Genomic DNA, 26414 nt, shown 5'->3' on the forward strand with positions numbered 1-26414 from the left:
TCCTCGATTGTGACATACTTAAAAGCATTTGATAAAAGCTATGGATGGTCTTCCCCCAAAAAGGCACATGAAGTCTTGGCCTACATTTTTAGATTCAGACTGCAGCATTTCTTCCATGACATTGTTCATACAACATATGAATGTGTTTTCTCTCTCACAAATCATAAAATGTTTGTCTCAAATCTAGTGGACACCAGTTTTCTCACTGGACTTCCTCACTGCATTTACTACAAATCTCTTTCAATTTTTATTCACTTTATTCTTTAAAAACGAAGACCAACCTTGGATGCAGATGGGATATCGCCTCTGTTTAAAATATCTAGTGGCTCCTGTGGTCATCAGTGTAATACAAACATATTAAGTGTTTTCAAGCCTTCACATTTGCTGCTCGTTCTTCACAGATACCCTTGCCTCCTACCAATATGGACTCTAGTTTGCCCTCAGATTCTACCACCTCAACATACAAAGTCTTCCTTAACCAACCTTCAGATAGTTTGGTGTGCCTGTTATCTTAGGGTATTTTTGTAAATTGCAGAAATAGTATGAAATAAAGTGAAACAAAGCTAGGTTCACATTTTTGTTCTACAACTTGATAAATGGATTTAATTTCATCTCAAAAGTGAGAATACCATCTACCATTTAGATTTATAAGCATCAGAGTATATGTAATATGCCTACCATATAATAAGTGCTAAACACTGACTTTTGTTGTTTTCTAATAGCCTGTCTCCTCCAGTAGATGGCAGAAAAGATTAATCTTGCATCTCAGAGTGCCCAGCTCATAGCAAGTGCCTTCTTCATGTTTTAAAGAACAGAGTGATGAAAGACAAAGGAAAAGGAAATCACTTTCTGAAGGCACTCAAGAAATAAAGAGATACAAACTGGAGTTTCTTCATCATTCTATTTATTACATGTATGAATATTAACATCTCATGGCATCCATCTAATTCAGTCAAAACCAACAAAGGAAAAAAGGTTAACCATGTTTCAAATTAACATTCTTACAGATTCCCCTGTAACTTAAAATAGAAATATGTTCATCTGCATTAAACTGACAAATCTGAAAAATGTCATTAAAAAAAAAAATCACCTTTAGTATTTAAATATATTTGTTAATCTTTTGATGGCATCACTGTCCAAGAATAAAAGTTGCTCCATTAGGTACTTTTCAAAAATGGACATCTGGATGGTTCTCTCTAGCTGGAGATACATAGATATGCAAATATGTCCTATTTCATTTAAAATTTTTTCAAATCTGCCTTTTCAATTTGAGAAAAGTCCCACAGTGCTCTCGCCACAACCCCCTTTTGAAGGATAAAAGTAATTCAGACTTTGCTTTAATCATGGGAAGCTGCTGGAAAAAAATCTTATGTTGAGGTTGCTGTTTAATTCCATTTTCACCCAATAAAAAGTACAGAAACACTGTCTTTATTTGATGGTGTGCATAAATATTACACTCCATTGATAGCAAAAATATTTTTTATTTATAATTTACAGTTTCACAAGTGAAAATCGTACATTTTTACACATACAATTTCATTTTGTTAAATTTGCACACATCTACAGAACTTTCACACGACAAGCACCTGAAACTGTGCAGGCAGTAGGAAATGCAAATACTAAAATGTATTTATTAACCAAATGATAGCTGAAGGCCCTGCCTCAGCTAGACAATTTATATAGATATGTCTATATATACATAAAAATGTCTTCACCTTCTAGATTTCAACAGCAGCTTTTTTTTTAAAAAAGAAAAACATACCTTTCTCATTTTATTTAAACTGACTCGACTGTATCATTTTCTGTTTTAATTTCAGTGGCTGTTGCTATGCTTTCCTCTGTGCAAGCTGGTGGAGTATCAATTCGTTCTTCCTTAACTTTGGGACTTTCAGAGGGTTCCTGCAATTCGTTTTTGACAATGTTCAACATAATGTTCAAGGGATTTTCAACTGGTGTCTTGCTGGGAGATGGTGTACAATCAAATGAAGATGTCTACAAAATGAAAAACCCTTTAAGTACTGACGAATAACACATTAAATGACGTTTAGTTTTATAAGACCCTTTTATGGGCAAAGAAACACACATATACCAAATGCAATTTAAAAACCCTGCTGTCCTGCAAAATATGCCATAAAGGCAGCCAATTACTGAGCACTTGATTTTTATCTACTCAAGTAATGAGATAAGGTAAGAAAAGCAGTCATAAGGCCAAAAGAAGTTGATTAAATGACTAGACATGTTTCTGTATTTTAACCCCACTATAACCCCCTACGTATATCCTGCGATTTGTGTGTGACTCCTAGTTTCAAATACTCCATCAAAACATCCTGTAAAGTCTAATCTTTTGATGACCTAAGTGTATCTTCCAAACTGCCCCTTGAACCTGTGAAACATTCACTGAGAGTCAATGTTTCACTGTTTAAAAAAAAAAAAGAAAGGTCACTACAAATAGGAAAATTTAAACTTCTAAGGTCAATACACTGGTGTCTTTTCATAATTCATATATGATAATTTAAAAATTATTCCTATATGTGGCTGAGTAGGGTATGTAAAAGAAGTAAATGTGACCCATAACTTGTACAATATTATTAACCATCATGAACCTTCTCATTTTTAGTCTTCCTCACATTTCTCTAAGCCTAATGCTGCAGTAAGATCAAGATTCAAACGAAAAGAATGCAAGGAAAATGACACAAAATCTCAACAGACCATATCAATCTATCACCAATATTTAGTGAACAACCTAAATGCGCCATCAAATCTAACAGCTCAACATATCAAGATTAAAATAACAATGCTGATACAAAAAATAAAATTTACAGTATAAATGAGAACAAAGAAGTAACCAAAAAGAACTTACATTTTGATAATCTTCATAACATGATGGATGATAAATCTGAAGCAAAAACAAAAAAGTTTTAAGTATTCACATGCATGCATACTCATTTCTAATGGACTATTCTGATAAAATTTTCTTTTTAAATTTAAACCAGAAGGAAAACTATCATTGGAAAGGCAAAGAAAATCACTTGGTCAGAAAAACAGATAAAAACAAAATTTTCATTCTGATTTTTCTTAAAGCTTCCTTTGTATATTTAGTTAACATGATATAGTAAACTAGTTAATATATGAGTTTTGATGATGAAATATAAATTCAGATCAAAATAGTGTGATTAAGCAGAAGACTAGCTAGACTCAGAAGACCTAGTGCTGGATTTATCATTAACTAGTTAGGCAGCCTCTTTTATAAAATGAGTACAAGACCAGATGATTGGTAAAACGCCTTCCATCTCAAATACTGTGACTCCCTAAAGTCAAATACTTAAGAAATACTGCTTTTATTAAAAACCATAAAATAAAAAGTTTTCTGAGAACTATCCCTACAAAATTAAAAATTTTTAAATCTTAACTTTCTTATAAAGTACATCATAAAGAGCTGAAAATTACCTTTCCATCTACTCTAATAGCATTTTTTAAATGCCATTCCTCCTCCTCTTCATCCCAGTACTGTTCAAATTGCTCTTGACAGATTTCACAACTCTAAAAATAGAATCATAAAAATGAAGTTTATGTAACAACACATTTAATCCCATTAAGTAAAAATAAGCAAACATTTTGTTACATGGAGAAAACAAGAGTTTTCTGAAAATTTAAACAACGTTCAAATATATAATACAAAATAAGACCCAAGAATTTTGCATTCTTCCATGTAAAATTAGTTAATATTTCACTGCTCTCATTTTTGTATAAAATGCAAAACCAAACTCAAAAACACTGAAAAGTAAAGCTTATAAGAAATCTTAAAATCATTAAAGAGGGATGTAAATAAAGTTATATGTTTATGGTTATTTACTTAAAGGAAGTGAAAGGCATGACCAAAGATAGAAAATTTAATGTTTCCCTTTTACCTCGACTGCTCCTGCTGGTCCAGCCGGTACACTCTGGAACTCCTTTTCTTTAGCAGCCTCCTGAGTTTTGAGTACAACTTCTTCATGTACCTTTTCAAAAAACTGGCTCTTTGCACGTTCTTCCAGATCAGCTATTTCCTCAAATTCTATCCAGTCCTTAAAAAGAGTTAATTTAAAAAGAGTATATTCATTTGTTTCTAAATTCTTACTGAACACCTTCAATATAATGCCATTTCAATATAAAAAGTTCATTCTTCTACAATATACTTCATTCTTCTACAATATACTTCATTCTTCTACAATATACTTTAATATTGATTATTTAAAATTTTGTCATCTCTATGAACCCCATAACTAATAGACAACATAAAGCAATTAATGAACAATTAAGATCTTAGTATCAACACTCCACTACCTCTACAGTTACAACTACTTATGCAAGTAAGATAAATTTCATTTATAATTTACCAAAAAAAAAAAAAATCAGTCATGGAACCTTGGAATTTTAGAGCTGGAACAAACCTGTGTTCTACTCTAATACAAGCAAATACGTACTCTTCAAAAAAAATTTTTTTTAATTAAAAAGGCATTTTATATTCTAGGGGTCAAATTTTATTCAAAAAATTCACTAGTACTCATCAATTACTAAATTTACTTTTAGAAATATAACTTAAAGGCTAAAAGTTCAGAGGCACATGAATTACTTACTGTTAAACTGTAGTACCAACGCCTATGAGTGACTTTTCTGCTTACATCTTTTTCAGTTCTATTTTGTCGATAATGCCAGTCCAAGTGATCTGCGTATACATCTGTCTGTGATGTTGTAAACCTCATTCCACAGGAATAACACTGAATACCAGTGTACAGTCGATTTATAACACTATCATAGCGTCTATTTTGAAAAATACAGAAATAATTTTTAGTTTTGATAACATGGCTTAATGGCCTTTAAAAAAAAAAGGCAGTTATAAGTACTTCAATTTTCCACATTTTAATAATGGTGAAGCCATTATTATGTGACAAAATAATGTTTCAGCCTAGAGCTGGTTGAGACTTACTATCTAAAGATCAATAATATTCTCTAGTATTGTATCACTGACTGTCTTTACCTTACCTTTGGTTAAATTTTGGAACGTGGAGTCTACCCTCTTATCAACAGACCTGGCTCAGTTACTTATTTCCCTCTAGCAAATAACAGAATGATCACTGGCCCACTAATAAGGTAATACTTGGCCTATTCTTCGATTAATGTCAGTATCATGGTGGATATGGCAGAACAATTCAGGTTCACCTTTCCAGAACTTCACAGTTTTGAGTAACTGTCCCACCCTGGTCTAAAGAATAGGGAAAGAGAAACTGAGGTCAGCAATAATCAGTTTTTTAAAAAATTCTAGGCTCCCTATTTGGAAAGAAATAGGAATGCAGAACAAGTAAGTGAACAAACAGGCCATTAAAAACTCTAAAAAAGTTTTTAAAGTAATAGAATAAAGCAAAGCATAGTACACTAGTATTCTGTATACCAGAAAACAAAATATTTAGAGGCATACTATTACTACTGAATAAAAATTTAATGAGAAATGGTTTTATAACTATACAGAGGAGAGCTGGTAGGACAGCAGAAGACCCAACCAAGTCTTCACTTTCAGGAAGTCAAATTGTCTAAATGGGATAAATCAAGATATGTACTAAATCAGAAGTTCTATTTTTTTTTATGAAGTTGCTCAACATAATGGATCTAATAAAGCAACTGTAATGATTTTATGTAAGTAATATAGGCAATAAAAAAATGAAAATATATGCACCAAATGTTAACACTCATGTTATCAGCGTTAACACCAAACGTTATCAGTAAAGTGGGAATTGTAGGTAACTTTATTTTCTGATTTTATTTCTGTAAAATGAAGTTTTAATTTTTTAAATCCCAGCCTATAAAAACCTCATTTTCTTAACTTCAAAAGCATGAAGAATAGCAGTAAAGAAAAAAAGTTATGATTAGGAGGAAATAAAGGTAAAGACATGAGTGACTTACTAATACCTAATACTCAATCTCCTTATACTTGCTATAAAACAGTAAGAGGGGTAAGATGAATGGCACTAATGATAATAACCACTGTTAGAAAGTCACCGTCCCTTTTACCTTAGGAAATCAGAGAACTAGATTACATACTGTTTTAATTCTTCAACTGTAAAATTGGTAAGATCTGGAACGTCTTGATCTTCATTTTGATCTTCCTCCTCCTCAGCAGGGGGCGGAGCAGCAACTTCATTTACTTCTTCAATTGAAAAGAAACAACAAATTTCTAAATACCAGTTTCCATGTATTCTTTACAGCGGAACACTAGAGTGTTAAAAGCATATGGAGAACCCCATCTTGTCTACTCAGGGCTTCTGATCTTAGGTTAACCGGCCAAGGAACCTAATACATTTATTTTGATAAGTAATATTATGTTTGATCTGTTAAAAGTCAATCTTTATGAAACTCATTAAGTCTAATTATTTTTATAGCCTAAAATAATATCGAACAACTAGAAAAAGTCTGCACATGGTATTTGCAGGAATATTTGTTAACTGATACAGTGTCCACTATAAAGCTAACAGTTCCATGTTAAAATATTTTTAAGTTTCATTATAAACCAGTTATATTTAATTTTCAAAAAACAAAGTATACCTAAGAATTCAATTATTGTAAGAACTCTTTATCATAGAACATACCATTTTATATCATGTCTTTATAACTTAAGCTTTGTGTAGATGAATTACAGATCCATACTTACGTGTTGTAGCTGAATCAGGCTGGGACAATTTGAGAATTCCTGTTTTTAGCAGTTTTGAAAATAATTCATTTACGTCCACCTGACTGAGATGATTATCAGGATAAGCCTTAGGCAGGGCTCCTTTAAAAAAAAATAACACTCTTAAAAGTAGAAGAGGCAAACTGTACTAAACATTTTAAAACTTTTTTTTAAGATATCCTATCAATATTAACTTTGAAAAAAATCTTAAGATCAGTGTAATTACCAAAACCTAAAAATGTACTTTGCAATTTATGTCAGCAAATCATCACCTCTTAAAAATCTATTTACGACAAGTACTGAAACCACAAATATTTAAAAGGACATTCCCTGGTGGCTCAGACAGAACCTGCCTACAGTGCAGGAGACCAGGTTCAATTCCTAAGTCAGGAAGATCCCCTGGAGGATGGCATGGCAACCCCACTGCAGTATTCTTGCCTGGAGAATCCCATGGACAGAGGAGCCTGGCAGACTACAGTCCATGGGGCTGCAAAGTCAGGCACAAATGACCGACTAACACTTTCACTTTCGTGTATTATCTTAAAAAACCAGTATTACCTACTGTTGCCCAATTAATCCATGCCAAAGAAAGGCAGAGGACAGAAAGCTTAATGCTTCTTTCTATGCAATGTAGCACACCTCTAGATCCAACTTTTCACCCTTTCAATTCTCTATTCTTCACGTAACTATATTGGGAAAGGTAGTCTTATATAGATGAAGTAGGCTACCATCTCTTAGCACAGATTTCCAAGAGGAAAAAAAAATAACCAGAGCCTACACAGAAGTACTCCTGCCCAGCTCCCCAACTCCCCCGCCTCCCCATAACTACCCAGGGGAACTAATGCAAGGAGATGAGCCATAAGGCTCAGAATATACCTACCTCTGTGACCTGTACTTAATCACTGCCCTGGGAAAGCAGCTCAAACTACTGCTGAACAGGCAAATTACTGAAGCCCCAATAATTTGAATAAATGAAACAAGAATAACAATATTCTCCTTAAGCTCACTGGCAAGGAATCAATCCAATTCCATATTTGGCTAAGCACTAATTTAAAAATTATAGTTCTTTAACTCAATTATAAAAGACAAGTATTTTAATGTTTGTGTACCATTACTATCCATCTTATTTACCACACCTTTACACAACAGTTCTGAACCACTAAAAAGTCCTCTTAATGGGAGAAATTCAATTTGCATCCACAATACAATAAATGTGAGCAAACTCAGGGAGACAGTGAAGGACGAAGCCTGGCACGCTGCAGTCCACGGGGCACACAGAGTCGGACATGAGTTAGCAACTGAACCACCACCACAATACAATACAGACTCTCTGCCCTTAACCACTGCATGCTCTTTCCCAGGTGGTGCTACTGGTAAAGAGCCTGACTGCCAATGCAGGAGATCTAAGAGATGTGGCTTCAGTCCCTGGGTCAGGAAGATCCCCTGGAGAAGGAAATGGCAACCCACTCCAGTATTCTTGCCTGGGAAATCCCATGGACAGAGGAGCTTGGTGGGCTACAATCCATAGGGTCGCACAGAATTGGACACGACTGAAGCAACTTACCATGCACACGCTCTTTACATGTAGCACAGTGCCTGGTGTACAGCAGGCTAGTTAATGTCTGTTGAAATGTCTGACTACATGAATAAGTTAATTACAACAGTCATTTCACACACTAGTTTAACATTTACATTTCATTAGAATTAGTTATTTATATGTCTAGGAATCCTAACTAGCTGATCACATGTCTGCCAGCAGCCAAGTCTAGTGATCAAGAACATGAACTGTAGGAAAAAGAGCCAGGAATCAGACTCCTGGGATTCTAACTAGAAATTCCACTTTCTGGTTGTGTTACATGCTAAGTTGCTTATCTGTGCCTCAGTTTACTTTCCCAGGGACGGCAGAGCCTGGTGGGCTGCCGTCTATGGGGTCGCACAGAGTCAGACATGACTGAAGCGACTTAGCAGCAGCAGCAGCAGCAGTTTACTTTACTTATAAAAGGGCAATGATAATTGTTCCCACGTGAGGTTGTTATAAGGATTAAATGAATTAATATTTATAAAGGCACTGAGGTATTTGGCAGTATATATAATATTTGCTTAAAGAAAAACAGTCCAAGTGAAATAAGTCAGTGAAAAACAAATACCGTAAGGTATCACTTACATGTGGAATCTAAAAAATACAACAAACTAGCAAATATAACAAAAAAAGAAGAGAACAAATGAGTGGTGACCAGTTGGGAGAGGGAAGAAGGAAAGGGCAATATAAATATAGAGGGTAAAGAGTTAGGAAGTACAAACTATCAGGTATAAAATAAACTCAACAATATATTGTACAATGCAGGGAATATAGTAAATATTTTACAATAACTATAAATGGAGCAAAACTTTTTAAAATTATGAATCACTATATTGTATACCTATAACATATAATTTTTTAAAAAACCACAGAAAACAAAAAGCTTTGACAGTCTCAGATTTACTTTTCTGTTCATTTAGAAACAGGAATAAGAGGTAATTCTCAGAACAGACCTGGAATTTCAAACTTGGGTACCCAATGATGGTGTCTAGTTTATCAACCAACAGATGTAACTGAACAACTATTTAAATAAAAAAAAAGTCTACAGATCCTGCTACACTATAAAGCTCTTAGAAGGATAAACCTTATTAAAGTTATCCTAGCACAATGCCTAGCATACAGCAAATGATCAATATTTGTTTGAATGACTAAACGAACAAGAGTATGTTTACTACAAGGGAAAAAATACTTTAAATATTGAGAAAAAGACCTTGAGAGAAGCCAAACACTGAATACTTTTTATATCTCTTTAAGTAAAAAGAAGAAGGAAGGCATATCTAACATATTCAATAACCTCCAACCCAGGATATAAGATGTGATTTCCTCTGTGACATTGCTATGCCCTGTATACATAAGCATCCTAAGGTTATTAAAGCAAAAGAACACTGACAGGTTTTGTATATTATCTCATACAAAAAAGAGCAAAACTTAAGAGTTGTTGCACAGTATGTCATGCTACCAACTCCAATACAACAAACCCTCCACTCAACAAGAAAAACTGAGTTCTCAAGGAAAATACACTAATATAGCACTTTACAAGTCACAAAGTACTTTTGCATCTGCTATCTCATTTGATTCTCTGAAAAAAAATAAAGAGTCCCGGGCAAATCCTGACATTTATCATATCCTGTCTACACAGGAAAAATCTGAATGAAGCCCAGAGAGGCTATTTGCTTATATACACTCTGCCTACATGTACAGCAGCAGAGCAGAGGTTCTATCCCTGCTCTTTTGACTTTAGAATCCTAACACTTTGCTCCCTTTTCATTATGTGAAAATAAGAAAATACTAATCCTGTCAGTCTAGCAATTAAAAGCAAAATGTTCAAATTAATTTAGTTTCTTGTGATGATACAGCTGAATAATTAATCCATAAACTAGAGTTTGGCTAGGACTTTACTTGTTACTTCGGAACCTTTCAAAAACTCTAAATTTGTACCCTTTAATAGAGGCACACTAGACCATGTTTCTGAAAATGGCTGTTTTAATGATTCAGAAATAAAGCAAGTACCACTATAATTTGGTTAAGTTAGCTCAGTATATTGACTTCACAGCAATTCTTACTTACATATTTCCATTTTTCACCTATTAAAACTATAACTTTTTCTTCTTTTTTTCTTTTTGCCTGCATCACGTGGTTTGCAGGAGCTTAGTTCCCTTACGAGGAATTGAACCCAAGGCCTTCAACAGTGCAAGTGCACAGTCCTAACCACCGGACCACCAGGGAATTCCCTAAAACTTATTTTTAAAGCCTCAGGATCTACTATTGTTATTGTATTCATAACACTGTTATGTTTCACCCCATAGATGCTTATCATGGACATCAGCTAGGAAATCACAGAAGTATTTTTCTACTTCTCTTTCAGCATGTTGTGTACAATTATTACTTGGGCATCCATAAAGACATATAAATGAATCAACTTATAACATGAGGTCCCCAGTATTCACTTAATGTTAACTGGATCATCACATACACACAAAACAAAAATTCAAAGTATCAAATAACTAAGACTTCTGCGATTTGTCACTGATTTCATTTTATCTCAACACAAATGTCACATTCCTATCCCAACCTCTAGCTGCCACCTAACAAAACTCTGTTTGTGGTCTATCAATCCTGGCTAACCATCTATAGTTGTAAAGGGGATTAATGTGAAAACACATCAACAATGCAAACAAGCAAAGAAAGGAAGCAAAACATTCCTGTCAGATTAAATTTCTCTAAATTGCATATGCCCTCTCAAAATTGTCATCTTCTAAAACTGGCAAGGTAGCTATTCAATCAAACAATAATTATTTGTCTTTTGAGAAACACAAAGCTCAGAAAGTTAACATACCTGAAGGATTTTGAACAAATGCTCCAGGATTTTGTGGATGAACTGGCAAAAATTGCTGTCCTTGGCCAAATGCTACTGGCTGAGAAACACCAGTCAGAACCTTTAAGAAAAATCTTGGTTTTAAGATAGTTTTTTCTCTATTTTAACTAAAATCTTAACATTCAAATTACCAATACATTAAAATAGTCACAGATATCATAATGGTTTTTATGATAATGAAGATGTAAAAGTATGACCTGACTAGTTCTTTCACTTCTAAGGCTTTCTATAGAAAAGAATACTACCTTCCCTTTAGATTTTTCATAGAAATATAAGAAACTGAGAATGGATGTGAAAGTTCTTTGAAGTTTAAGATACCCTGCAAACTTAAGGTAGCCAACAACTAGTGAACTGTGTGACCTTACACAAATCACTTTACCTTGCCAGCACATTCTCTTATTTTACAAACAGAAAAGCTGACATGCAGATATGTGACCTATACAGAATCATAACAGCCAGTAAACATCAGAGCTGAGGCCAGAACTCCTGACCTGACTTCTTTACACATTTCAGGAGCCTGCTTTAATTAGCAACCTGAACTGCTTTATGATCATTCTGTTAGCCACCGAACTTTGAGTTCCAAAGTAGTCTGTAAACATTTTAGGGGACTGTTAAAAAATAAAACAGCCAGGAAACAAGTACTGTATATGCATACAAATATTGTACTCGAGAGTGAGATAGGACATCTGCATACTGCTACCATATAAACAAGTGTTCATTTATAAGCCTTGTTCAGGATTCCTCTGAACCTTTAGTGGTATGTATTTTTTCTTATGTATGAAACCCCCATCAATTCTGTATAATGTAGGAGCAAGACTAAGTCAAGTCCCATTCTCGAGTATCTTATTGATTACAGTATCATTTAAGAACACGTAATAGAGTAAATCTAAGGAGGCCAATTGTTTTCTCAAGCCACTGGATATGGACAGAAGGCCGCTTTCTTAACAATGATGCTTACAACATGCTTTAAAAGCTTTCTTGTTTTAGACTTTCTTCCATGCAATGTTACTAATATAAATGAATTCATCCTAGTAAGAAAGTGTCAGTACCTGGAAAAAAGTAAATCTAGCCCTGGAGAATGTGAACAGGCAAACAATAATAGTCATTAATATCAACCGAATTAATCACAAATTACAAGCATACAGCTTTAACATTATTTCAATATGCATTTTAAAATATATGCAGAAGAAGTTAACATCAAACAACTCTATTTGACTGGAATGACAGAAAGGTAGTGAAAAGTAAAAAGAGAGGAAGAAAAAGAACTACAGACTGTAAAAATATTTGATTTTCTTGTTTATTTAACTCAGGCTAAGAAGTTCTCAAAGAACAGTCTTTAAAATCAGCTTTATGGTTACTTAAAAGCTTATCAAGGCTTAACAGTTGTATAATGTAGCACAGGTCTATGAAACACACACAACTGTATCATACTTTAATAACCTTTGAAGCCAAAAAATAAAAATCAACCCATAAAATGAAAAGCCGTAACAGGGAGGCTATGCATATGCAAGGGCAAGGGGTATATGGGAAATTCCTATACTCCATACCTCAATTTTGCTGTGAGCATAAAATGACTCTTAAAAAAACAAGGCTATTTAAAAAAAAAAAAAACCAAGATTTTGTGGGGGTAAGGGGAGGGAGATTCGGAAGGTTCTCTAGATCCTGAAAGAACTAAGATCAATTTTGGATTTAAATCACAAACTTCGGTTCCTAAAGACTGTCATCCCATTTTCTTAGCAGTGGGGGTTTTAAAGTACACTAAAAACTTCCTCCGAAAACAAAAATTTACTAAAAAAAATTAAATCTTTAAAAGCCCTTTCCAACCCATAAACTATATCCTAAAAACCTTTCTCAAACACTAGACACATTAAAAATGGTTCACGTAACTTTAGAGTAACAGACTTACCTGTTGAGATGCCTGAATATTTCCTACTGTTATTGGAGCAGGTAAATTGCCAAAGTTTCCAAATTGAGAACTCTGAAGATTCTTCTCATCAAAATAGTGTCCAGAAGCTCTGTTAAGGGGATTGGAAAAGCTCTGGTTTCCAGGGCCATGTGGTCCATTGAAATTTGGTCCTTGAGGTGAGTCAAACATTTGTTCGTGTCTTTGGAACTGTAGTCCTTGGGATGGGGCATTAAAAGCATTGCCAGGTGGATCATTATATGGGCCAGTCTGATTGAAAGATACTGACTCAAGCCTCTGTGAAGGATGATTGTCAAATCGTGTGCCTTGAAGACCAAGAGGAATATCAAACCTTGATGCTTGCTGGTGTTGTGGGCCTTCAAATCTCTGAGGCACACCATCAAATCTTGGTTGAACCTGCTGTCCAGGAGGTCCATCAAACCTCTGTGGGCCTGGCTGACCAGTTCTTTCAAATCTAGGACCTGGCTGACCGTGCAATCCATCAAATCTTGGCAGGAGTGATGACTGACCTGGCTGCCCTTCAAACCTTAAAGCATGACAACCTTCAAACCTTGGACCACCTTGACCCAGAGGTCCTTCGATTCTCAGGCCACCTCCTGGGACCGAAGGACCCTCAAACCTCATTCCACCTCCTTGTTGGACTAACGGTCCTTCAAACCTGATCCCAACCCCTGGCTGACCATGTGGACCCTCAAACCTAAGGTTCCCACCAAGTTGATTATGTTGTCCTTCAAACCTCATACCAGCTACTGACTGACCATGGGGGCCCTCAAACCTCATTCCAACTCCCTGCTGTAACAATGGGCCCTCAAATCTGATCCCACCTGATGGCTGACCATGAGGTCCATCAAACCTCATTGCAGCTCCTGATGGACCATGACCTCCCTCAAATCTAAGTCCACCTACTGGCTGACCTCGAGGATTCTCAAATCGAAGTCCACCCACAGGCTGACCATGAGGTCCCTCAAACCTAAGACCACCCACAGGTTGACCCCGATGTCCTTCAAATCTGAGACCGCCCACAGGCTGGCCCCCTGGCCCTTCAAATCGCAAACCACCTGCAGATCCCTCAAACCTCAGACCAGGGGAACCTTCAAATCGGAAGCCACCTCCTCCTGCTTGACCAATCGGACCCTCAAATCGCAGCGGTGTCCCGACTGGTCCTGGAGGACCTTCAAATCTCAAAGGACACCCACCTCCTAACTGGCCTTGTGGTCCTTCAAATCTCAAAGGGCCACCTCCCCCCATCTGTCCTGGTGACCCATCAAACCGAAGAGAACCCGGTGTAGGAGGTCCATCAATTCTAGGGCTTAATTTATTAGGTCCTTCAAAAATCATCTTGGCTGGGCCATCTCTCGCTACTGATGGCCTGCCAGGTCCATCGTATAACGGTCTATCTTCAGCTAAAGCCGTAAGTCGCTGATTTGTATCAAGGCCGGCGAATCTTGACGCAGGGCTATCTACAAATGGTTTGTCTGAATCTTCATATCTAGGTCGTTTAAGTGGAAAACGATCATTGAATGGTGATCTCTGCTCTTCTCGTACACCTTTTAAAAGGAAAAAAAAATTATTTCCCTGAATCTGATAATTTATATCAAATTATCTTAAAATATTCTTCCTATATTCTTGTAAATATTTATTCAAAAACACCCATAACTATCTCACTATCAGAGGGGAGGGAAAAGACAGCAACAAGCAGCAGGTAAGAGAACGCCCTCTAGAACCAAACACACCGGGGTAAAAAAAATCCCCACTCAGACAATTTACTAATTATTTGACTTTGAGAGCAAGTTATTTAACCTCTCTGGTCTTGTTTCCTATCTGTAAAATGGGTATAATATATACTTCATTGGGTCACTGTGAGGAATGCATCAGATTACTAGTTTAAGTACCTAACACACAGTCGACCCTTTTAGTATTAGCTCCCTCCCCTTTGAGGGAAAAAACTAAACAAAACAAACAACGCAGCAGTCTGAACAGTCACAAAAATCCATCCCCACTTAGCTTGTTCATTTTCCCTTCACTGCTGTGTGATTCAATAGGTATAATCTGATTTAACTTTTTCTACCTTTAGAAGAGACTTGCTCGTCATGTCTTCTCCGGCCCTCATGGGGTGAAAGATTCTCAGCATAAGTACGACTCCCAGATATAGGAGAAAGACGTCTTGCTCTTTCACTAAATTGTTCTTTTCTGTCAAACTGTGCTCCACTATTCCTACTTGCATGTTTACTTTTGGATGGCTCACATTCTATTCCAGACAACAAGGCATCAGTCAAAGGGTAGTCAAAAATATCAGGATCTAAGAGATCAAGTCTTGGAAATGAATGCTGAACCTGTGTCCTTTTCAGTTTTGCTTTATGTTCATAGTAGGTTAATTCAGCATCAGATAAGAGAGGTTTCTTTTTTAATCCACCTTTATTTTCTTCTGTAGGACTATCCCGTACACTGCATCTATGTTTACCTTCTTGATACTGAAATAGCTGTCGTATTTGATGCACAACAACAAGGAACTCATCCTGTGTAATTTCACCAGATGCTAAACGTTCACTCGTCTGCATAGGGATGATAAAAGGAAATCAGATATTTTAAATATAAAAAGTACTTACAAAAGTTACAGACAAAATGAGAATCATGACTACATGGGAGCGTGGTAGCTACCTTTTGAAGTAATTCTCTTTTGCTTGCAACAGTTAACTCTTTAGGAATCTGAAGATTGGCATCTACACTTAATCGATGCTGCGGCTTTGGGGCTCGAGGTGACAAAATTCCTTTAGTGCTTGACCAGCTCTCCCTATGCCTTAGATGAGGAGCTTTACTATGTTCATCACCCTGTTGTAAACTGAAACCATAAAAGGAATATGTTACTTTATAAAAAATACTTACTCAGGACCATATTCAAAGATCCTTAATAGGATCTGGTTAAAATGAACACACATCATAAAAGTTAATTAAATGATTAAGAGCACAAGATCTGAAGCCAGGAAAATCAGATATAAATTCTGATTCTTGTGTATCCTGGATGTGCCACCTTAGGTAGATTAGTTAACCTTCCTAAACTTCAGTTTCCTTCATCTGTAAGGTAGCAATAATAATGGTACTTAACTTGACAAGGTTTTAAGAATTAAAAGCGGGGGGAGTACTAATTATACCAGTAAACATTATCAGTATACCCAATAAACATTATCCAGTTTTTAAAGTAACACCATGTTTTTAAAGGTACACATTATTCTACTTGATTAAAAACGTTAACATCCTACCTTTTATTTTCTTCCCAACCGGATTTCCATCTTTTGGTAGACTTGGAACTTGGCCAATTTTCTACATTCTCCTTTGGCTCAGTGCCTGACTTGGTAGAATGTTGACCTGCAGTCTCTTGTGGTCGTTCCTCTTCAGTCTTTTTTATGCGCCTTGGATCTCGAACATCCTGTTTAGTACTTCTCTTTGCACTTCTTTCTTCCCTGGAAGGTGTAAACTCTTCCATGTGTGACTGTTTAACTCCTGACTGGCGAATCTTCCCAGCTTTGGGGGTCGAGGTTGGAGACATACTCCTTTGCCTTCGTTTGGGTGACCGCCTGTCCCTTCTCTTGGGAGAATGTATAATTGGTGACCGAGACTTGGGTGATCGTGATCTTGATCGCTTTCTAGTACTCGATCTCCCTGGTTTTGTCCCCTGCTTTTCTGATTCTTCCGTTATTGTATCCTGTTTTTGTACAATGCCATTTATGATTTTATTTCTACTTCCCACCAGTCTGTGTTCAGATGATTTCACGTGCTCATCTTTCTCCTTTTTTTCTACAGTTTTTCTCTTGTCCTTTGTATCATCATCTTTGCTATCAGTCTTATCCTGAAGATGTTTTTTTAATCGTGGATCTCTCTTGCTCATATCAGACACCCTTGTACTTTCAGATTCTTGATTTTTCAAGTCTTTTGTGTGGGATAATTTATTTTTCAAAGGTGACGGTGATTTAGATTTAGATTTGGATTTAGAATCCAATTGGTCAAGTTCTTTCTTGGTTATTTTTTCACCTGATTTACTTTTTTCTTGCTTGGATGAATTCAGTTTTTCAGAGGGTACAGTTTTACTTGTCTTAATATCAGATTGGGTCAGTGTGTTCATTAGGAATTCTTTCCTGTGACTTTGATCTTTTCCATGAGAAGAGTGTTGACTCATCCTATTAAGACGGGGATCCCGGTTAGTTCCTTTTGTATCTGGAATTTGTAAGGATGGACCTGGACGACTTTTCTCAGGCTGCACAGGAACCTGATGAGGAGCTTTAACTGCCATTGGGGGAATCTGTGAAACATGTAATTTGGATGGTGCAGATCCAGGACCTAAGTTGGATGTCTCCTGCTGAACACTAAGAGAAACTGCCTGAAATACAAAATATATGTTCATGTTACAGCTGTGAAAACATTCCAACATTATTTTCAGTGTATCCTTTTGGTATTTTAAGTGGAGATAAAAATAAAAGGAGAAAGATCATATTTATTTATGTAGCCTGTTATTTCTTCCTGGTTCTCTACTTTGGGGTTTTATAACTTTTAGGTAGAATGGGGAAAAAAAATCTTCTAATGGCTTTTTTTTTTGGTAGCCTTCTAAGGAACCTGCTAAAGATTTCTGCTCATGAAACCTTAAGTTCACAATAAAGACTAGGCAAAAACATTTGCCACAACATACCATCTGGGGACTGATATTAAGAAGTTAACAAAACTAAGATGCTATCTCATAAGACAGCAATCTTTTTTGTCTTTGTTTTTGAAAGAGAATAGTGCAGTGTATATTCAAGCGAGTTCTACAATAAAGTGAAAGTCGCTCAGTCATGTCCAACTCTTTGCAGCCCCATGGACTGTAGCCTGGCAGGCTCCTCTGTTCATGGAATTCTCCAGGCCAGAATACTGGAGTAGGTCGCCATTCCCTTCTCCAGGGGATCTTCCCCACCCAGGGATGGAACCCAGGTCTCCTGCACTGCAAGCAGATTCCTTATCAGGTGAGCTAACAGAGATTCCCGAGTTTTACGATAAGGATACAAAAATTTGGCCTAAAAAATATACCTCAATTTGCAAAATAAAGGCAAAACAAATACACTGTTAACAAACATAACATGTTAATACAAATACTAAATAATTCCACCTCCATAAGAAGGCAAATTTAAAAATACTGAAAATACCAAATCTTTACTTACCAGTTGTGCCTTAGCTTGCTCAAGTTCAAGCTCCAGCTTTTTCTGCTGAAGTTCTAACAGCTGCTTTTGTTTTGCCAGTAATTGCTGCCTTATTAGCTGCTCTTGAGTAAGATTCTTTTGTATATCCGGAACAATAGGAGGAGTGGAGATGCTAGGGGAACTGACCACTGTGCCAGGTGTTGAAGATTCTTCAGGCTACAAGAAAAAATAATTTGTTTAAAAAAAAAATCACAGCTAAAAAGGAAGTAGCTAAGGGGGAACTAAAAGTTATCAGTTTCTCTTTTAATAAACACTATCCATAATTTTAAACGGCTAATCATGTTTAAAAGCACAGAAAATTTTCAGGAATTTAAAAACCAAAATAAATACTTTATGGACTAAATAAGGACAATACTTATCTTAAAGGTACTGTGAACCTGGGTGGGGGGGGAACTTTCTAATTAAACTGATTCAGCACTGCATATTCTTGATACTTTTTTCTGGCAAGAAATTTTAGAGAAGTCAAAACTTGACAGTTGAAAATATTAGTTACATATCATTTATGTTAAAACTTACCGATTTGTTTAAAAACTTAGGGTTCACATGGATGCTAGATGTATTCACATTGGGGGGCAGAGGTTTAATAGGCCAAGCAGGATCTAACGAATTGACTCTGACATCCAGGGCATAAAGTTTCTTCAAAGGAAATATTTCATCCCATGTGGAACGTAATTTAAATAAACTTTTTCTAGTATTTTCATCCACCTAGAACAACAGAACAATTCTATGGCTTGTTAAGTTACTATAGGATATTTTATATATCAAGTATAATGCTACATCAATCTCAGTTCTACTTCACATATAGCACACATACTTATCATTCTTATATATATATAACAGTAATAATTTAATAAAATTGTATTTGCACATATAAAGTTATTTAAAAAAAAACTGTCAAAAAAAAAAGACTTCACATAGTATTCCTAATGTAACTTTTACTCCAGACAAAAATATAAAACTAGAAAGTAGTTTATCTAATGACTTAAATTTTAAGTTATTTACATTTAGTACAAAGTTAGAAGTAAAAACTATTTAACTGATTTCATGCAATGCAATATGGTTAGTACCTATGAACAAGCTATTTGTAGTGTGGTAGACACCTGAATAATTTAAATTCACAAAATTTTACCCACTGGTAAGCTTTAGTTTTATATAACATATCTGCTCATGCTTTAGTTTCATGTAACTTAACTGCTTATGCTTGTGATGAGCACAATAATACTTTAATTACCATCTAGAGAAATCTAGCACTTGGGAAAACTGAATTAGATTTTTAACTATATTTGAATCTTCAGATATTTATTACAGTCATTTTCATCATCTTCAGTGTTAAGGTCTAGTTAAGAGTCAGTGAAAGTATTCTACCAAATACCCAAATGAATTTGAACATCCCGAAACTGAAACCAAGAAAACTGGTTTAGCATCCCTATTTCTATAATGCAAAGTTGGTTTCTCCTTAAAGTCCCAGGCAAGAAGGATTTAGTAAAGGTCTACAATACTATTAACAAGTTCTATTAATACAATTTGAAATATGGCTTTCCAAATTTCTTCTGCATATACTTACTTAGCATTTATTTTCTCTAGGAACTTAAAGGGAAAAGAGTTACTCAAGTAGCAACTACACATTTTCTAACAAACAAGTAAAATCTAATAACCAGTAGTTCCTTCTAAATAATCCCAATTCTCCAAGCCTGACAACTATAAGATTACTCAAGATACCTAAAATTTAAGAACCATCCATTTTTTGGTTAGAAACAGTATTTAAACCCAAGTATCTTATAAATGTCCTTTTGCTCACTGTGAAAGATGAAGCCTGACAGGAAAAAGAATTACTTCAGCAAATCCTTTGTCTTCCTCAACATAACTATATTAACCAAACTATCAGATACAACATTATAGAAGGAATTTATAATTTCTAGGTAAAAGAAACTAACAATCCTTTCTTCTAAACTCTAAGAAGGTCCAGAATTGGTGCATGGGGGGTGGGGGGTGGGGTTACTTCCAAAATAACCTAAAGCATTTCACTGATCCACTATTCACATATCTCATAAAATATACTTGAACAAAGTAACAAGAGTAACACTTCCAGAAGAGAAAAAAAAAAAAAAATCAAGTTTCAGGAATCACAGGTTGACACACACTAGCATTAGGCTTTTTAAGAAATAGTTAACATCCTAACACCAGAAACCTAAACAATGACATTGGAAGTACTCTTGACAGCTTCAGATCTTTTTGCCTACATTCTAGTGATGAAACAGATCTTCTATCAAATAAACACACATAAAAAGTTCTACAAGCAAACTCATCTGTTTTTGAATGGATGTTAAAAAACCTAGCACCCACTTTAGGTATAAAACACTAACTTTAGCCCAAAAAGAATAAACATTTCACCACCCAAGAAAACCCAACACAAAGGCAAGAATTTATTTAATCAGGAACATTTTTTTAAAAAATTCAAATGTTTCTAAATGTATATATACCTTTTCAAACACACAAATAAATGTTGCAACTAGATTTTTAGTAAAGGCAGTGAGATACTCTCTTCCAACATTTTTCACGATAGAATCCATAAGGTACATAACAGGAAGCTTCTCTGAGGAGGGAGCCTGAGTAATAAAAAGAAACTGAGAAGTTTAGTATAATGTCTTGCCACCAAAGAATTACGTTTAAAAATGAGTTTTTAAGCTACAATACAGACCTCTATTTTGTTGGTATTAAATACTTTTGAATCAATATTATTAACCTTTATGAAATTTAGGTGTTCAAGTTCTCACCTCTTACAACGGTCTTTAGTTGAGCATACAAATTTCAGAATTAACCGGAAAGAAAAAAGTCTCTAGTACCCTCATTTAACAATCAATGGAATTTCAAGTTTGTATAGTAAAAAAAATGTGTTTAAAAGTGACCAAAAAAGGGGGTGGACATTTTCTGCAATCCAAGTGTAAGCTTTGTGACCCACATTAACTTTGATGTACCCAGACTCAATGAAAGTTTTCAGACCTCTGGCCCTAGTCTTTTATATGTTAAAGTCTATGAACCCTTGTTACCTGTAAAATCATTAGGATTATTTTTCTATAATCCAATGAACAAAAGAAACTAAGTACACTTCACATATGAAGTTACTGACAAAAAAAAAAACTTTTAAACTTGCACATTAACAGGCATAAAAGTGCAAGTTGTTACTGATACAAGAAAAACTGGATGGAGCAGCCGCTGAGTCATGTAAGTCAGGTTGAACTTGACTCTGGAAACCAGGATTTGTCCTGAAGATTTTCTTCACCGCACGGACTCTCCGTCGAAATAGTTTTCCTCTGACCAGCACAAACCAAGGTTCTAAATTTGTGTAGGGCCTGTATGATGACGCCGATACAGGTGGCCCTTTTCAAAGCAAAGAAACGTTGCCCCCGCTCAACTGTAAAGCCTACCCATCACTGGCTTTTAGAAGGCACAGCAAGTTTCCAGAAAGCATCAGCAGGTTCACAGACTTGTTGAGGAGCATTAAAACACACCACATAAACCAAGTGTTAACTCCCACTCCACAGGAGCACCCACGATTTAAAACAAAATTGACCCATTTTACCCTTCCCATGTGTATAGGAATCTTAACCCTGAACAACTTACCCAAAGCTACCTGTAGCTAGGGTAAGCTCACAGTTCTGCAGTACACAATACCACCATTATTTCACAAAACCAATTGCCCATACAAGTGTGTGGAAGTGCTCCTGCTTCTGATAACTAAAGTTGACTAAGGAAACCTTTGAATAACTTTGTATGAAAGTTTTTTACAGTACTAATAAAAGGGTTTCACAAGGACATTGCATGTGGGTAAACTATTACCAACATGTCAATTGCTGTACTGCTGTGTCTTTATCTTACCATGTCATGTTTTATACCATTTTAGTCATTGTTGTACTTATGAAGAAACAGGCTCTTTAAAACCAGAATCTGTTCAGTAGGCTAACTTTTTATTGTACAAGTAAATGAATCCTTATATGTAATATTTTTTCACTACTACTGCCTCATGGGAGGAGTCAAAGTGTGAATCCTTAAGTTTAGTAATACTGAGACACTAGAGGATAAGGACACAAACATTCACCTCCAGAAACACAAAACCAAGCCAGTTTGCTACCAAATGACAGAAAATCCCTCCCCTCACCCTTGCCCCCATCCCTCATTAAGATATTTCCCCAAAGTGACTGTTACATCTTTCCCTCCATCTGGCTTTACAAAAATAACCAGGAAATGTGTGCCAAAAAAAATTTCAGCTGTCTTTCATCAGCAAATAGTCCATCTATTTTCACCACTGTGTAGCCATACACAAATACAAATTTTAATGTGGGCACTATATTCAGCATTTAGCTTTCACTTCTCGAAGGTCTTCTGGATCCTTTTAAAAACCAGCAAGGAAACGGTTGAGTGACAACCTGAGCTGCTAAATATTAGGCTCTGTGGAATATTAGTAACCCCAAAAATACGAGGTAGGATTTTAAAAACCAATGATATTTTCTTTAAAAACGCAAGTGCACTTTTGTTTTTTTAGAAAAGGCATTTAATGTTAAGCCTTCAACAAGGCAAAAACTTAAGTTTTCACGTCCAACATGTTTGTGGTATCAATAAAAAGGATGTTGAATATGAGGAATGCTTCCTTTTAAAATCTCATACTTTCAAAAAAGAACAAAAGCTGTTTCACACAGACATTCACAGGAAAAGGTGAATAAGGACTCGTATTTGAGCTGTCAGACTGAGCAGGACAAACTTGTTGGGGCTTAAAAAAAACACCCTTACTTTTTGTCCTCTTTAAAGTATGAAAGGACCGCCTGAAACCGTGTATCTTGTGAACACATTTACCCAAAAGAGTGGACAGAACCTATAAGAATGAACCCAAGTCACTTAAAGACTTTTGTTTAAAACACACAACCACGTAGATAAAAATAAGTCTTGGAAACAAATTCTACACCTTACAAAGGTAAATAAAAAAGACAAATACATATTTCATATGTTTTATTCACAAATTTTATAATACCAGTCACACATTTCAAAACCATTTATTAAAGTCAGACCACTCAGTTTTACACTAGACAGAAACCGCCTCTAAACAATATATTGGTGGTTGTTGTTAAAGTGGCCTTTAAAAAGGGGTTCACTCTGCTAAGAGGAGGCTGATCCTGATCATTTCAATCACTAACTAGAAAAAAAACTAAACCGTAAGTACAAGCTTCAAAAATAACTTAAAACGTGTTACTGGGAAGCTTTTAAAACTCATTACGATAACTAAGTTTAACAGTAAAAAATGACACATCGCTCCCACATGAATCCACAGAAGAGGAGAACTATAGGGAAATATAGGGTGGCAGAGGACCACTACTGTCAAGGGGTGAAGCAAAGAACGTCTTCACTCTCAGGGAATGAAGGGAGGGGGGAAAAAAGGAGAAAAGGAAGAGGAGGGACTGAACTTTTCAAAAAAAAAAAGAACGAACTACAAGTACTTGTTACCCAGTGGGCCAGTTCTCCACCTACAGGTTGGATAAGATCTCCTCCCCACCCTCTCCAACCGCACCCTCGACCCCAATTTTCCCGGATTTGGGGACAAATGAGACCTTCCGACAGGAGAATGTACACAAGTTCTATCTAGCCGCCCCCACCCCAAAATGGGGATGACGGGTGTGAGCAGCTGCCTGGCTGGCAGAGAATGGATTCTCCTCTCTTCCCTTTCGCATCATGTGCTTTCCAGGCGCCATGTTGGGCTCCTAACAGGCGGCTGCTCCACTCGGGGCCAAGGCCCTATTCCCACCCCCCAACAGCTCGCTCCCAGGTCCCCCTTCACCTCCTTCCAACCCACAGAGCACAATTACCCAAAAGGGCTCGGGGAGGGGGGGCCGGGAACGGGGAAAGAATCACTCCCCACCTTCCCGGGGCGGGGGGGTACTTCAAAAGGCTTTAACTCTTCCTTCCCCACACCACGAACTGCCTTCCAGTCTCCCCCTCCCCAACGGAGCGCGTGTGTCGGGATACACGAGGCAGTGGCCTAAATAGGGAGCTGGGGAGCGGAAGTGGGACTCCACCCTTGATCCTCCCCACTCCCTCCCCCCGAGCGAGGCCCATGCTCGAAGCCTGGGCCAAAGACCGAGAGCCTGAGTTGGAGGTGGGGAGGGTTGGAGAGGAGGAACACCGTCCCCCTTCGGATGGAAGCGAGACCTGGGATGAGGCTGACACTAAAATCAGGGAGTATTAGAAGAATAGGAGGCTGCGGGGTGTATAAAAACCTTGGCGGTTTGGGCCTCGATGAGAGAGACGATCTCCTTGGCGAAGGGCAGGTTCTCCTCGGCTAGAATGGTCAGCATATTGATGTGCGGTTTGCTATTGAAGGTCAGGTCTTCGAGTGACGACTGATAATCCCGACAGGCGTCCTCCCGGGCCCCCGCAGTACCGGCCTCGGCCGGCGTCTGCTCTGACATTGCGCCGCGGCCCCCCTCCGAGGTCCGCCGCAGCTGAAGCTGAAGCCGCTCTGGATACCCCGCCTCCCTTCCGACTCCTCTCTTCCTCTCCCCGGGTCTCTCGCGGCTCCGGCTTCACCACATGCTGACCGCGGAGGGGGGTTGGGGGACGACACAGGGGGAACCTCGGGTATGAAACGCCGCCGTCTCACGGGTGACCTCCGTCCACTTCCAGCCGCCACAGAATCTTCTTTCTCCACAGACACAAAATGGCGGCGGCAGTGGCGGCTCCAGCTCCGAAAATGTCTGTGTTCCCAACCGCTGCGTCGTGCGAAATGAGCTAGGGGAGGGGAAATGTGCGGTAAAGGGGCGGGGCCGTTGATAACACAAGGCGCGATTGGCTCGCCCTGTAACGTCACAAGCCCCGCCCCCGGCCCTTCCGCCGAACGTCCTGGCCACCACCTTCTTCTCGGGATCCTACCCGGGCTTTCGCAACACCTCTTTCTCAGAAGTGGGGTGGAAAAGACGGCCTCTCTCATTGGCCGATTCGTAGGGACTGTTCGGTCATTTGTTGCCATAACAACCCATTCAGGGAGGCCAGTGGGCCCGGGAGAGGCTGTTCCCGAGGCCCAACCCAACCGATTTAAGGCTAGCGCTCAGCGGCTGGCTCTTCGACCCTCCCTCCGCATCGCCCGGGCCGCTGAGGCGCTCAGTCAATCATCAGCCTTTCCGGCAGCCCGGCGGCCGCGGCGGAAAGCCAGGGCTGAACCGGGAGGAGGCGTTTGGCGCGCCCCGCCTACCCCCGGCGCGTCCTACGACTTAGGTGCTCCCGAGAGCCTGGGCGGACCCCGCTGTGGCGGCCGACCGTCCCCTCCCGGAGCCGAGGGCCAGAGGGAAGCGCCGGCTTCACCCGGAAGCTCGGGAAGAGCCCCTAGAGTAGGCTCCGACGCGCCGCTTTCCACTGCCACAGACAAAAAACACCTCGGTTGGCTGTCTAGAGTTGAAGCCCTTTATTTAGAAGGTGTGTGTGTGAGAGAGAGAGAGGAAAAGAGGAAGGCTTTTCTATGAGGCATGTGGAGGAGATATTTGGGAAGCCCGTCCTGAGTTCTAGGAAAGGTTTCTCACCACAGCCTCACCCAGCCCCGAGCCAATAGCTCCTTCGAAACACCCCTAGGGTTCGCAGTTTGGGTCACCTAAGAAATACTGCATAAATACTTGAAGGATCTTTTCCCAGGCTTCTAAAATCCTATTTGGAGGCTGGAAATGACGCAAAACACAGAGCATTCAAGTGCGGAGGAGCTGGCACAGAACACAATAAACTAAATGGTGGGTTTTGTTTTGTTTTCGTTGAGTCGAGATAGTAATCTAAATGTAGGCTGGAAAAAAAATAGGTATTAATTACATAAAATGTGCATTGCCCTCAGGCTACTAGGCTCTGCAGAGGTACTTTGTTGTTCCCCAGAAGAAACTGCTCTTAAATAAATGAAGTAATTCCTTTATTTGTCCTATGTAAAGTTAACATTTTTCGTTTCTTTTTGTTTCGTTTTGGGGTTTTTCAGCAGCTTGATTGAGGTTTATTGATACATAATAGCACATATTTAAAGTGTACAAGGTTGTTTTGATATGTTTTTCAATTCTTCCTAACGTGATACCGCAAATGAGTGAAAGCCTAGGGAGGAG

The 26414-nt window shown here is 37.7% G+C and overlaps 1 protein-coding gene across 1 annotated transcript; it reads right to left on the reverse strand.

Moving 5' to 3' along the window:
* Positions 1 to 1062: 1062 nt before the first annotated feature.
* Positions 1063 to 25043, reverse strand: PCF11 (PCF11 cleavage and polyadenylation factor subunit). Its single transcript, XM_052661640.1, has 16 exons — positions 24564 to 25043; positions 20781 to 20906; positions 18817 to 19005; positions 18262 to 18456; positions 16336 to 17450; positions 15737 to 15917; positions 15147 to 15630; positions 13061 to 14625; positions 11116 to 11215; positions 6683 to 6802; positions 6076 to 6181; positions 4617 to 4800; positions 3909 to 4064; positions 3448 to 3540; positions 2861 to 2896; positions 1063 to 1992 (listed from the first exon to the last, which is right to left on the reverse strand). Exons 1-16 carry the CDS (start codon positions 24753 to 24755, stop codon positions 1777 to 1779), a joined length of 5058 nt encoding a protein of 1685 aa, XP_052517600.1. The 5' UTR covers positions 24756 to 25043; the 3' UTR covers positions 1063 to 1776.
* Positions 25044 to 26414: the final 1371 nt, after the last annotated feature.

Source organism: Budorcas taxicolor, chromosome 25 (assembly GCF_023091745.1).
Source record: "Budorcas taxicolor isolate Tak-1 chromosome 25, Takin1.1, whole genome shotgun sequence".
Taxonomy (NCBI): Eukaryota; Metazoa; Chordata; class Mammalia; order Artiodactyla; family Bovidae; genus Budorcas; species Budorcas taxicolor.

Coding starts and splice junctions, on each gene's coding strand:
- PCF11 (XM_052661640.1), bottom strand. CDS start 24,755: ATGTCAGAGCAGACGCCGGCCGAGGCCGGTACTGCGGGGGCCCGGGAG. Junction 19,006..20,780: donor TTATTTGTGTGTTTGAAAAG/GTATATATACAT, acceptor CTGTTGTTCTAG/GTGGATGAAAATACTAGAAA. Junction 6,803..11,115: donor ATTTGTTCAAAATCCTTCAG/GTATGTTAACTT, acceptor TTTTTTTTAAAG/GAGCCCTGCCTAAGGCTTAT.